Genomic DNA, 14,075 nt, shown 5'->3' with positions numbered 1-14,075 from the left:
TCGTATCCACTGCATTGTCTTTCCGCCGTTCTCATCCTCCATAATACTTCATACACACTCTTCCGGTCGTGATCTCGTGACAGTGTGTGCGCCTCGCGCAGAAGGCGGCTAATGTCTTTCCGACTGTATGTAATTAACGACGACCGTTCTCTCTCGACGATGGTCATCTTGTTTCTTAGAGCCTAAGTTTCTTCTCTAAATTTCTCGGGTGACTTGCGTTCGGTGACACGAGTGTCGGGGGTTGACGGTTATATTAATTCTTGAAGAATGATACAGATGTAAAAAGTCGGAGAGGAAATTCTTGGAGAATACGAAAGAAAATTGTAAAATTTAAATAAATAATCGCTGTAACATGTATAAAAAATAGGTACGTGAATTTGTTAAATGTTGTATAAATCTAGTTTATCTCCCTCCCTTCTCTCTTTATCAAAATTAACTTAATGCATCTTTGCAGTGGAAAATTGTACGTAAGAATCGCGTAGCTTTGCGGAAAAGTAGGACGAAATTAATGAACCCAAAGAGAAACAATAATTTAATGTTTCAAGCCAAAGAAATGAGGCAAGAGAATGAAATTATCTTATTCCGTCTCAAGTAGCGCGAAGATCGAGGAAATGAAGCGCCGGAAGAGAGAGCTTCGTCGATTTCGGCGTGTCGCCAATTTTACTTCATTCCAGACGCGTCCCATAAAATATTCAGGATGAGCGATATCAGCGGCCAAGTTCTCGTATAAAGTACAATACCAGCGAGTCCTATACAAACACCGATGCACTCTTCGTTTCTTCTTTTTTCTTTACTTTTTCCTCCCGCCTCTGCCGCTCCATCCACCGGGTCTCGCCGCTTGTCTAATTTTTTCTTTTTTCTTTTTTTTTTTTTTCGTACGACCCTGTGAAAGATGATAGCGCTGAGAACGGAATGCCATTAGCATTTCTCATTTCTGCTTTTTGCCGCCTCTTATCTACCAACGGGACGCGACCGCGCTATCGTCGAGCGGATTCCGCGGCACGTTCAGCGACCTGCGGAATATTCGCGCGGAAAATATACATATCCGGTCGCCGTGCAGTGTCGGTTTCTCGATTTTTACGGGTGTCTTTCTCTCTTTTTCTCTTGCTCTCTTTTTCGACAAGAATTATTCGGTGCCGAAACGTGACGGGGCGCGCATGATTACGCGAAACACGCCACTGAAATTGGAGTCACGTTCCTATTGCGACCGTTATCCCATTTTGCGATCGAACTTATCGTACTTTCGCGCTGAAAATCAAGTTTGATGTGTATCGATGTAATTATCCGATCTGTACCACGTCAATCTTTTAATCTTGTAAATACTAGTCCTGTAAAGTACTCTGTATGCGCGTTTAATATAACTGCCCGATTTATATAACTCGCCATGTTTGTTTCACATTTCGTTGAATGCAATATACAAATAAAATTTATTAGCGCCACATATGATATTACGTGATATATATAAATTTGAATTTAATACATAAAAATAAATAGTATTATCTTGATAAAATTTGCCGGAAAATTAATCGTAAATACCATTGTGATATAATTGTGAAAGAATGTAGCAAACGATATGACATTTTTATGCATGTACGAGACTCGCTGTCATCTTCCTGTAATCGCTTCTGCTTTAAGAAGGTAGTCGCGCGAGCCACGTAAAACGGTGAAGCCACGAGAATCTCCTTTCGGGTTCTCTCACGAGCAAGTCGCGAATTCGGTTTCTGTATCGTCGAAGTGCGCCAAGGCTGCAAGACGAAATCCCTCTCTTTCGGAATTATTCATTATTCTACTCTCTCTCCGACGTGCTGCTACCCTATCGCCTCCACCTCTCCTTCCCGTCCCCCCCTGTTCCCCATCGTCGTACCGCCACTTTACGTCCACCCACCACAGTCCTCTTCCGCAGCCATTTTGCGACTCTGCCTTCTCAACTTCATCTACTCGAACCCGGCGCGGCTGCTGAAAGTTACATCGACGGAGCGGAAGGGGAATGGGAGAGACGGAGTCTCGCGCGCGGCACAAAAATTGAATAGTTAAAAATTCATTAAAAATCTAGACTCGCGCCCGCGGAAACGGAGATGAATCCGGCGACGCGTTCCAGCAGAAACCTGCATACGGAAACGCATCCGCGAATAATGCAGTGTCGGGAATGAGGAAATTATACAGCTATTAGTCAATCGCATCTCTCATTGTCAGAGAAATCGGTATCGATAATCGCCAAAAATAACCAAAACTAAATTTTGGTGCAAAGAAAGACACGTATATCGCAAAGGTTCTTTAAAAAAGTGAAGCTCAACATAAATAAAGTCACAGAATCTATAAAAATATATATTTTTACAAAACTATAGACTTTTCTTCTTCCGATATACATATAGAGATCGCAAAAAGATTTTTAGGTTCAATTGGAAATTAATTTTTAATTGTATGCGAAGCAGCATAATATTAAAAATGTACGATGTGAACGAAAAATGATACATAAATAATTTTTATTATATCTCTATTTTAAAATATTAGCATAATATTTTAAAATAGAGATATAATAAAAATTATTTATGTATCATTTTTCGTTCATACCGTACATTTTTAATATCCAGTCTTTTTCAATCTAAATAATACTAAATAGCAAACGTTTAGCGAAAATGTTTTTTCAGCAACTTTTCGATTATATTTTATTAAAATTTGAACGAGCATATATAACATATGTATACGTGATTTGAACGCTTCGGTTTAGATGGTATCAATTTTGAAAGAATCATTCATACCTGTTGAGGCTTGCAAATATCACCGCGATTGGGACAAACGCGTGTCATCGGTGGAGACGGATTTCATTGTTCGGATATAACAAACGACTGTTGCTCATCGCATTCAGTCGACTGTTTTTGGGACGAAAAGTTTTTACGATCTATTTGCACGTACGAGCGTGATACGTCCCACGTGGGAATAGAAGTGATGCGATCGCGAAGGACAAGAACGTCGACATAGTCAACTACAGAATCCCTTGCGTCTATCTATTTGCAAACTGCAAATAATAAACGTCAAATTAACGTCAAATAGCCTGTTATAATATCGCGGCATTGATCATTATAACCGCAATCGTTCATATTCGCGTAGAATAAATTAGCGAGATATTTGAAATACTGAAAACTAGAACAGATTTTAGGTTGTCAAGATTTATAGCTAACACGCTAGTAAAAATTTGATGCGATCAACGAAAAAGAATTTCAAGACTACGATTTTTGAGACATCAAGCTAGGGTAGAGAACATCGAAAGATAGAGAGCGTCGAGTCAGTAGTGAGAGATGCACGATCGGGCGCGAGCAAATAGACGGATACCTACGCGAATCGATAGATAGATGAAGATAAATACAGATAAATAAATAGAGAGATAGATAGGTGGGAGGATAGAAAGACAAATAGATACATCCATCTTTATTTCGCGCCGGAGAACGACTCGAACACCATGTGGGAATACCATCAGCGCCGGAAGCCGCCAAAAATCTCGACGCTGCACGTACAGAAAAAAAAATCGTTCGATCCGCGGCTCGAATATAGCGGAATGTCAGGATCACGCGATTCGATTCGTATTCGTGTTTCATCGATATGAAATAAGGATTCGAGAATATACTCTCGTCACCCGAGGATGCCAAGATCGACGAGGCGGATCGGTCGAGTAACATCGTCCTCGTCATCGTTGTTCTCATCTTCATCCTCCTCCTCGTCTTCGTCTTCTTCGTCGTCGTCGGTGTTATAGTAGGCAAACAAAATATCGTGGTGTAACGGGACACGGTGATATGGTGCGCTCGGGGTCCCAAACCAGGAAAACCCGAGCAAGTGCTCGAGCAAACAATGACGGCGAGGCAGTATTGTTCTCCAAGTAATTGAATCCAGCCTACCATCCCTTCGGCCATCCGATGCTCGGCCGACTCCGTCGGATTCTGCTCTCTCCGCTCCGTTGCGCTTTCTCTTTCTCCTTCTCTATCTCTACTCCGGTTTCTCTCCTCTCTATCCATCTCGCCCTTGGTCCCCCTTTCCCGCCTCACGGACCTTTTGTCGGAATCACCGCGCTTTGCGCACCCGTCATTCTACGTTTTCCTCCGCTAAGTCCCGACAATTCTGCGAAATCTTCTTTTTCCATCTCGCCTGAAAATGTCTGGGAAAATACATCGGGGGATTTGTTTATCGCATCGCACACGGATGCAAGATTGAATTGGCTCTTGTTAACACTTTATGACATGTGCAAACGTTTATCAAGTACATTGGATTTTTTAACAAATGAGAAAAATGTTGAAAAAACGTATGTAAAAATTTAAAAAAGATGTATTTATTAATAATTTCAATAATCATATAAATTAAATAATTGTATGGTAATTACTGACATTAATCATATTCGAATGATCATTTATAGTTATAAATGGGCAATTACGATGCTATCAAACTGAATGGCCATTGACATCCAATTGACATCTAGTCGGCATCATTAATAATCGTTGACATATTAAGTATTGGATGAAGTAAATGATTTAAAAGATGCCTCTATTGATATACAGTTCTTATCTTAAAATTATGATAAGTTGAAAAGATAAAAATCACCGCAAGACATATATTCAAATTTTAAAAATAATATACATGTATTTATTCTAATCACACAATTTCTAGGCAATTCCTGGAAGATTCTTTCAGATTGCTTAGTATATTGATGGGCATCCGTTACGTGAAATAAAAACTTATTTCAAATAGATGGGAAATTCCGGTCAATAAAAATAAATGACACACAGATACGAAAATGCGGACAAGGCGACGTGATAAACGCGTTCGATACGCGAAAAAAGATGCGGCCACCAATATGGTATCCATATAAAATAATGGTACCGCACATAGCGGATGTTAAATCCGGCGCATTGTCGTGGTCCAATGTCGTAAACAGATATTGATATTGCTGTCATATTTGCACGCGCGGTGGACGGTTTCTCCGCTATTCCTGTTGACCGAATGCACACGTGAAACAAGAGCGCCTCGAAACATTTACCGAGTACTTTATCATGAGTAGACAATCGCATCTATTCCCATTTAAGCACGCAATACGATTTTCCCGTATCGAATTCCGCAATTTTCTCAGAGATCGTATGTTTTTCGTCTGGAAAAATCACGCTTGATAAAACGCTTGTAAAGAGTAGTTTAAATTAACCATTCATATCACAATAACAACAATAACTCTGAGATATGTGTATACGAATAAATTAAATCGAAGCCGCTTTCAACATCAATCCGACTTTCGACATCTGTGACCGCGAAAATTTACGTGAAATTTGCGCGATTCTTCTATCCCGTATAAATTTACACGACACGTCAATTCCTCGCATCCGTATGACGTAGCCAAGACCTAACCCATCGGGTTGGGTTATTGTACATCAAGGGTTCCGGCGAAACGACAGTCGGTCCTTTGCTTACCGAGGGCGTGTGTAACGTCGCATATAGACGTTCTTTTGTTTGCTCGAGACTATGCGAGAGAGGGTGGGAAAGGATGGAGAACGAGTTTGCATTCGGTGCGGACTATCGAATTACTGCGCCCTGTCCGCGCGGCTCGCTGCGAGTTCTGTTAACAATTGCAGTCGCTGAGCTACGTCAGCCATTATTGAAAACGAACGTAACTACACGTGAAATCGTCTTTGGGGGCCAATGTACCTTCGATTAACACGCTCACGATCGATGTCGCGCACACGCGGCACGTGGTCTCCACTCGTAAACCGCTGTCGCAAACATGCGGTGCAAGTTATCACTGAGTTAGACGACCAGACCTTTTAAATCGATGTGTGTATGTGTACATGTGCGCGCGCGCGCGGGGATGAAACTCAGTAATTTCATTTTTAATACATGTAACATTTAACACGTTGATTTTCATCTTTTAAAATTTATCATATTTATTGGCTTTTCTTTTTCCCTTCAAATATGAATAAATATTAATAATATAGATGAAATATCAATTAAACGTGCTTTTTTGTCATCCTTAATAAAATAACGGGCAAATAAAAATGAGGAAATGATGATTGAAACCGATATTTCTTGCTATAGAATTTTTAGTTAGTACTTATTAATTTTTTTGTGTGTAAGCTTCCACCACACATTAAAAGATGTAATTAAAATTTACTTTAACGAAAACATTTAAATGATTAAGAGATTTAAATTCCAATGAAAACGTACGTATTTTGTTAAAAATTATCTTTCGGGAGGATTAGTATCTCGTAAAATTCTTTGGAGACTGAAAAATATACCGGTCCGGTCTCGTCACGCCGAGCACTTTGCACGCCAGTTCGAGTTTTACTCGCAATTACGAACCGGCTACGGACACATCGTTGAGAGCGGACAGTCCGGCCCGCTCGTTTACTTCGTTTATTTACCGAGGTACTCGCGACTTGAGCTTTACTCGAGTAATTAGACCCGAAGCGCGGTGCTGTCTTCGAAAGCGAACGAAACGTTGGATCTGTCCGAAAGCTTTATCTATATATCTCTTCCTGTCCTTTCCTCTCTCTTTCTGTCGCGCACATTTACTTCCTAGGTTACAATCTGCCGCTCCCTCCCTCTATTCCGGGGTTCACTTACAATCAGGATAGAAGCTCCCGAGATAACGTTGCAGGAAACGGCGGAAAGATCGTGTGTGCCAACGCGTCGTCGCCGTCTGGTCTGTCGCGGACGGATTTACCGCGTCGAGTTACCGTCTCGGCGTATCCCCCGTATCCGCTTGAAATTAAGGTCGAAGCTCGGAATTACCGTCGAAAATATACTCGGGACGCGAGCATTTGCGGAAGAATTTGGAATCGTGCGTCGACGCGCAGTCTGGCTCGTCGGACTTGGAGCCAGCCGGAGAAGCGAGAGCGCGTTCGCGCCTCGTCGACGAAACGCGTACAAAGTTTCGCATGCCGCGGAATTTTGTCCCGAAACTATGGCAAATGTTCGAAAGCGTATCCGGCGGCGTTTTTGCCCGCCGATAGGATTTACACTTCAGCAGCGATGGCTGATTGCACGTACATCGCTCACGGCGAGCTTGCGCGATGCGGAACAATGAGAAATGCCTGGCGAAAAGTTGCGCTCATCCCCTATTTTCTCAGCAAATATGCTCGATCAAATGTTATCCGTACGTATTTAGAAATATTTTAAGTGCGCATCTAGGCAAATGAGCGATTTATTATGCACGTTCGAAATAAATAATTTTAAAAAATACATTTGGAGTAATCGATGCATTTTTTTTTAATCACCGATGTAATCATTAATATATTTTTTTAAAAGATTGCATAATGGAATTGTTGAAATAAAACAATATATGCAAACTCTTAATAAATGATAAACAAATTATAATAATTTGATAAATTCACAAATATATACATTTTAAATTCATTTATTACTTTGTAAAAGAGTGCGACATCAAATGCTTTTGGTATTAACATAATGAAAGCCAAGAAATCGTAAAACAATTACTTTCCAAAAAGAAGAAGATTTCATTTCAGTAGAAGAAAATTTCATCTATTTGTGCTATCATTTATTTCAAAGTTTACTTTCTAATTGACCGATCGCTAATTTATGCGAGCTGCTCATTTAGTCAATTTTTCTCTACTAGATTCATGTATTTCTGCCATTAATATTAACTACCTGGTTAATGCAGTTTTCTTTTTCTATTTACACTGCAATCAGAATTGCAACAGAAATTTACAAAGAAAAGTAATCACTGACTAATGATAGATAAACAAATGCTAATGGTTTCACCAATATCAGTTAATACCACTAATTAAATCCTCCTTATCTGTAATACAATCTAGAGTTACATGATTTAGAAAAAGAGTAAATGGATTAAATCACAATTGAAAATAAGAGAAGACGAAATGAACTTTAATTATCAACGCATTTAAGCTTAACAAAGATCAAGCTTCTTGAACGATCACGAACCGTGTTTATATAATTTGCATAAATTTAATTAATTTTAATACTTGAGATTGTAAAGAAACTTTCGGCTTTCATTACTTATATAGTATGATTCTTATCTATTTTAACGTACACTAGGTAAGAAGAGATATCTAAAGAAGCAAATATTTAATATCATTAAATCTTGATTCTAACCGGTGAACAATATCTACAGAATTTTTCGCGAAAAAAAATACGACACGCCGACGTGTCGCCGATCTATCGTTCGCCCATCTCGCGAATTCGCCCCCGTTTACTTGCATGCCTTATCGACGGCAGAGATGCAAATCTAGAAAATACTCGGCGACGTTGTGTCTAGTGACTTTGATGCACGCGACCTTTACATACTGCTATAGTAGGCAGTCGTAGACGGATATTTTTGTAATTGAAAATGATCGATCGCGACTAATCAGGTTACCCACTTGAAAATGCGAAAAATATTTAAACGATCTCGAATAAAACTCGTCGAGAAATCAAGTGAATTTTTAAGCGGATTTGTATAATTACAAAAAACAATTAATAAGAAATTATATAATATTGTATATTATGTTTATATAAATATAATATAATATATCTCATTTTATAATTTATCTAATATATTAAAACTGAGAATAAGTATAAAAGGCTTGACAATTACTCGAGTAGGAATTATTCAAAACGTAAACATTGTTTCATCAAGATTACGATCATCAATATCTCTCTTATCTAGCTACATATTATAAATTTCCGATTTCTTTTCCGATCAAAAAGTTGAGTTCAAATAAATAGCAATTGTCTGGTATAATCTGGTACATTTTGATATTTATAAGCTATAAAACAATGTAAGCATTTACTCACTCTCTATTCTTGATTGATGTAAGCGGACAAGGTAGAGAAGTACACATACATACCTGAAACACAAAAATAATAAATCGATATTAGTCATCATAAAATTTGTACGTCAGTTTATTATCTTCTTTTCGCGCGCTTTATTTTGACGGGCAATCGCGATCTCAATGAAACTTATGGCCGACGGCGATAAAACTATAGCGCTTTAACGCGACTCTACGACACTCTATAAAAGCGCGCCCAGTAAGGTCACGTATTTAATAACGCCATATATCGGGCGCAAATAAATTGGATACGGCACGTATCAAGATTTACGCTTTTAACCACCCTGCAGAAAAGCCATAGCTTTTGATTCTCAATAAGACACTCTTTTTGTTCGTTTTTCGTGAATTGGGCAACTAACTCCATTCCCGCGTTCCAGAGCTTATTGAGACGGACGTGATAAAACGTGACATAACGCGTTGCTTTCATCGATGTGTCTGCCGACAAAACTGGCACATTTATACTTTTTTTTTACGATATAGCGTATTTTGATTTTTATCAATTTAAGAAAGATTATATCATTTGTAAATTGCCAGCGTAAAATTAAATAAAAATGTGTTAAAAAAGTGTCTTTCAATACATCTATCGTAAGCAAGAAATAAATTCATTAAATCTGTTTTCCCAGTATTGAGAATTGAATAATGTTTATTGAATGCTTTCTATTTTGCATTAAAAACAGATTTCTTTCATTTTAAATTAAAATTCTGAATTATTTTAAGAAAATTTAAAATGTATTAGATATACATCAAATATATTGTTGTTTACTATAAAACAGAATTTCTTATTTATTATTAATCATTTTCTTAAGAAAATGACTATTATCATATGGCAAGAGAAAACGAAAAAATGGTTGTGTTGTAAATTGAATTCGGATATTGGTCGAGGTCGCATGCACACGCAGTTACATCAAATCGCATATTTAATTCCGATAGGAATATAAGCTGTGCATCAAAGGAGCCTTTGAGCATCAAAGGCCATCTCCGGGAGAAGAGTCAAGCATCGGCTGTCGCGATCCAGTTTACATTCGAACAACCTCTAGCTCTCGAAGATGCAGTCGAGGAAAATTGTCGATAGAGTAGATGCAATATCATTGGAAAATAACGATTTGAAACCTCTTTGTGAAACACAATTTACATATTCAAATGTCTCAAATTTCCACACAATAATTCAGAATTTTCATTTAAGATGTCAAAGATCTGTTTTTTTATGCAAACTAAAAGGCACTACAAACATTACTAAAAATTCTCAATACTGTGGGAAAACAAATCTGAAACTCAGTTATTTCAAAAAATATTATACAGAATGAAAATTATTTTTATTCTGTGCTAATTTTCTTTTATGATTCTATAAATGACATATCTTTTTTTCTCGTTATAAAAATAAGAGAATTAAAGTTTAAAATTTCCTTTCAATGATTAATATAAAATGTCACGATTATAATTAAATTATTGCCTTAGTCACTTTACTAAATTCAATCATTATGGCTCGAGTCTAAAATGGAAAAATTTATTTCTTAAATTTAACGAATCTCTAATTTAATGAATTATTTCATTAAATTTACATGTCTACAATTGGGCTTTAACCGGGAACCGCCATATAAGTGGGTTTATATTGGGAAGAGGCCCAAAACACGCACATACGCATACATACGAAGCGGTAGAGCACCAGGACTGCCAGCAAGGAGACGTTACGTGCTTAGTTATCAAAGGTTTGCAAGGGCAGCAGTATCCTCCTCCAAGTTTCCTCTGAGGTCTTAAAGGTGTCCCGCGCGTTACATGCGAATTTCTCAAGTTATGATTTAGTATCCGGTGGGTGGTCTGAAGTGAGATCACAGGGGGATGCGTCTCGAGGAACACGTTCAAGCGAAGAAACGCGGAGAAATACAGAATGCCTCCCATCAACTGCATTTCCATCTGCAGAACTCTTTACAAAGGACTTACGAATAATAAGAGAAAAAAGAAACCATGACTTGGCGATAAAGTAATATTCTCATCGTATATTTTTTAAAATAAGATTTTTTTTATACTTTTACAAGATTTATGTTAACGTAAGAAGACGCAGTTATTCGAAGTCATCCATTGTAATAAAGGCGGATGAGAAGGAACAAGACCGTACATCTCGCAAAAAAGAGAGCACAAGAAAACGGACAAATTCAAGAGTGAGGCGGAGCAAAAGAGTAAGAGCATATGTGATTTTACAAGAAGAACATGAAGGAAGAAGGACGGCAAATTTTGTACAAGAAGAAAAGGACAAGTGACGGCCGGACGAGAAGAGAAGCAGACGGCATCGCCGTCTGAGGCAGGAGAGCGGAGAAGAAGAACGGGATGGAAACAGAGACCGGAAGAGAAGGGGCAGTCGGTAGACGGAGAAGGAGGACACAAGAGATTGAGAGAGGAGGAGTAACTTCCTAACAAGGCGGTTAGTTGCGGCTTAGCAACGCTATGAACGCGAAATATTGCGAGCCGCCGGGTTCTCCCCCGCCCAAGTTTCCTTCGTTCTCCCTCTCCATACTCTCTCTTAACCGACCTGCTTACTCGGACTGTCTGCGTGTTGCATGGCCGTCTAATGCCTGAAGTACTACCGGATGCGGCAAAATTTCGATATACCGATAATCGATTCCCCATCGATGCGAGACGCAAATGGTCTCCCATGGCGGCTACTAATGTCCACAACAATGATGACAGATAGTGGAATATTGGCAACGTTAGGAATTCAATTCTATATGCAGTAGAACTATATATCTTACGCTAATTGATGCGGTTTTATTGTCACAAAGCATGGCGATCATTTTCGTGTGTCTGTAACATATGGTCTCTAAATCTATCGAGATTATATTGATTCTGAAAAGAATCTCACAATTTATATGATTAATTTAAATAGCTGCCAAACATTCTAGTAGTTCAAAAAGCGAGATAATGATATAAATTTCCCGTCAATACCTGTAATTCTCATCATAATTATCCGGTTGATTGTTGAGAGTAATAGCAGATTTTTCACAAAAGCACGCGTCGATGATATAAAATTGCTATGATTTTATGCGCGTTTTATGTGCATATATATGTATATGTACGTAGTATGTAGTAATATTTTAGTATCATTATTTATCCAAAAAATGCTGCTTCAATGTTACTACAAAATTACGTACAATATATCTGTGAACAAATATGAAAACAAAAAAGGCCAGAATAATATTTATATTGTTCATTTATTATTAATATCGGTATTTTCATTGCAAAAAGTAATTTTATTCATAATGCGTTTATACGATTCCAAAAATTCTTCTAATTCTGACGCAAAAGAATAATTGTATTATAATACTATTTTACCATTAATTTTTTATGGCATCAATAAATTTTCAAGTATTAGCGAATAGAAATTACGCGACCAGTTCAATTTTGATTTTGCTGAAGAATTTCCGCAAGCCACGAACCATCAGGCTCATCTTAATTAGAACGTAATTTGTCAGTGGAGAACTTAGCGTCTCGAGATCAAAGGATATAATGAAGAGCATTGGAAGTTTCCGCACGAAACACAACTTCTTTGAGAAAGTTTTGCGAGTGATTCGATTAAATCCAAACGGCATATGCCCTCTTTGACGTCGCGATCTAATTATTTTCGACTTGTAATCGATGCAATGATTGAGAGCAAAAGCGAAAACTTGTTTGTCTTCGTTCGTTGTGCCTGGATATGTTAGCATCATGTGCCTGTTGCATCGTGATTTGCATAGTTGTAACTTGAAACTACCGATAAAACTTTAATGTTCTCTCTTTGATTATAATCTTTATTCTTCATCTTTAAATCTTAATTGTCCTAGATACGAGATTGACAAACGTGTATATTTTTATGTGTTCTACTTAAAAAAGTATTTTGATCTTTTAATTTATATATTTAATATCTCTCTGTATATATCATTTAATACTTCTCTACGGACGTAATAATTTCGCTGAAACTAAAAATGTCAATCATTATCATATTTAAAAATCATCAAATTCAAAACGCTAGTACATTTTATATATATATATAAAATAAATTTTGCCAGCCGCAAGTCATGGAAACGAAGAAAAATATCGCAATATATATGTAGAAAATAATTAATAGTACACATCACGTGTCTCAATAATATAAATATCACATAAACTTCAGGTATTCGATAAAAATGCCATAGCCAAGTGAGTGAGTTATCATCATCTGTCACGGTCTATTACGGCACTAGAGCTGTAAATCGTTACACATTCGCATAAATATCGGGATAGAAAATCACGTTGTGCAAAACGATTGATTTAATCGGTCGTTTAGTTTCCCGGGAGAATCAGTCGACCATCACACGTCCACTCGCGTATACCGGGAAGAGAAGGGGTGGGGGAAGGATGGATATAGTTTTTATTTATTTACACAAGGGTCGACCATATCGTCCTTAGCCTTCGCGCAGGATTGCAATAGAGAGAGAGAAAGCGGCTGGTTTATATTTTATTCATCCCCTATTGAATTCGGGCTCAATCTCACGAAAGTGTCTCTACCATAGCCAACCCGGTCCTCGTGCTCTCTTTGCTGTGTCTCTTCTGACTCGGATCAGGATCCCCTTTCCTCCCTCCCCCCAACCCTTCTACCTTTTCCGTCTCTCCAGCTTCTACGTGGTAGGTATTCCAATCTCACTATGCTTCGCCCGTCCTCCTCCTCTCTTTCTCTACCTCCGCCTTCGAGAGCACCTCCTTCCTCGTTTTCGTACTTGCTCTCCGTCCTCGTCTCGAAGACCACCCGGAGCTCTAAGGTTCCCTTTAAATCTGTATCACGATACCTTTACGTTTTCTCGACTTGACAATCGTTTGCAACCTTCAAGCAACATATGTCGTTTATCGATAGCGACTCCGTGTACACTGATTTGCTTTTGTATGCGCGAATCCTTTGGATCGAATCGTGGTCGTTTGCGAGCACAAATTTGAAACGATCATAAATATATGAGAGCAGCGCGCGGGTACATGTAACCTCAAGGAGGTGCGCTCTATTTTTCATTGATTTATATCACGTCGAGGATATCGATGCGAAAGAACCGATTCGGCGTAATGTCGCCTCGCACTCGAGATGTAATTACCGCGAGATTTCGGGGTGCAGACAACGAACGAATTCTCTCTTCCTTCCTTTCGCCTATTTCCCATTTCCGCTCTCGAGTCCTTTACGCCTTGCAATTTCAGAAATGTCGAGACAGCACTCGTACCCAGACACTATTAAATATTGAGAAACTCTATGCCCTTCCAAAGCAC

General features: G+C 38.4%; 1 protein-coding gene across 17 annotated transcripts in view; it reads right to left on the bottom strand.

The window, feature by feature from the left end:
• Window positions 1-14,075, bottom strand: part of LOC145972463 (protein muscleblind) — a 374,150-nt gene that overhangs the window by 151,190 nt on the left and 208,885 nt on the right. Inside the window, exon 3 of one of the 17 annotated variants that reach the window (XM_083101118.1) lies at window positions 8,785-8,837. The exons of the other annotated variants lie outside the window; for them this stretch is intronic. Coding sequence (XP_082957244.1) covers window positions 8,785-8,837 — 53 coding nt within the window. The remainder of the gene's footprint in view (window positions 1-8,784; window positions 8,838-14,075) is intronic. 17 annotated transcript variants of the gene reach the window in all.

Source organism: Camponotus vicinus, unplaced genomic scaffold (genome assembly GCF_025532165.1).
Source record: "Camponotus vicinus isolate PSW18456_S1 unplaced genomic scaffold, iyCamVici1.0 SCAF_5, whole genome shotgun sequence".
Classification (NCBI taxonomy): Eukaryota; Metazoa; Arthropoda; class Insecta; order Hymenoptera; family Formicidae; genus Camponotus; species Camponotus vicinus.
This window is presented reverse-complemented; position numbering and strand designations above follow the sequence as displayed.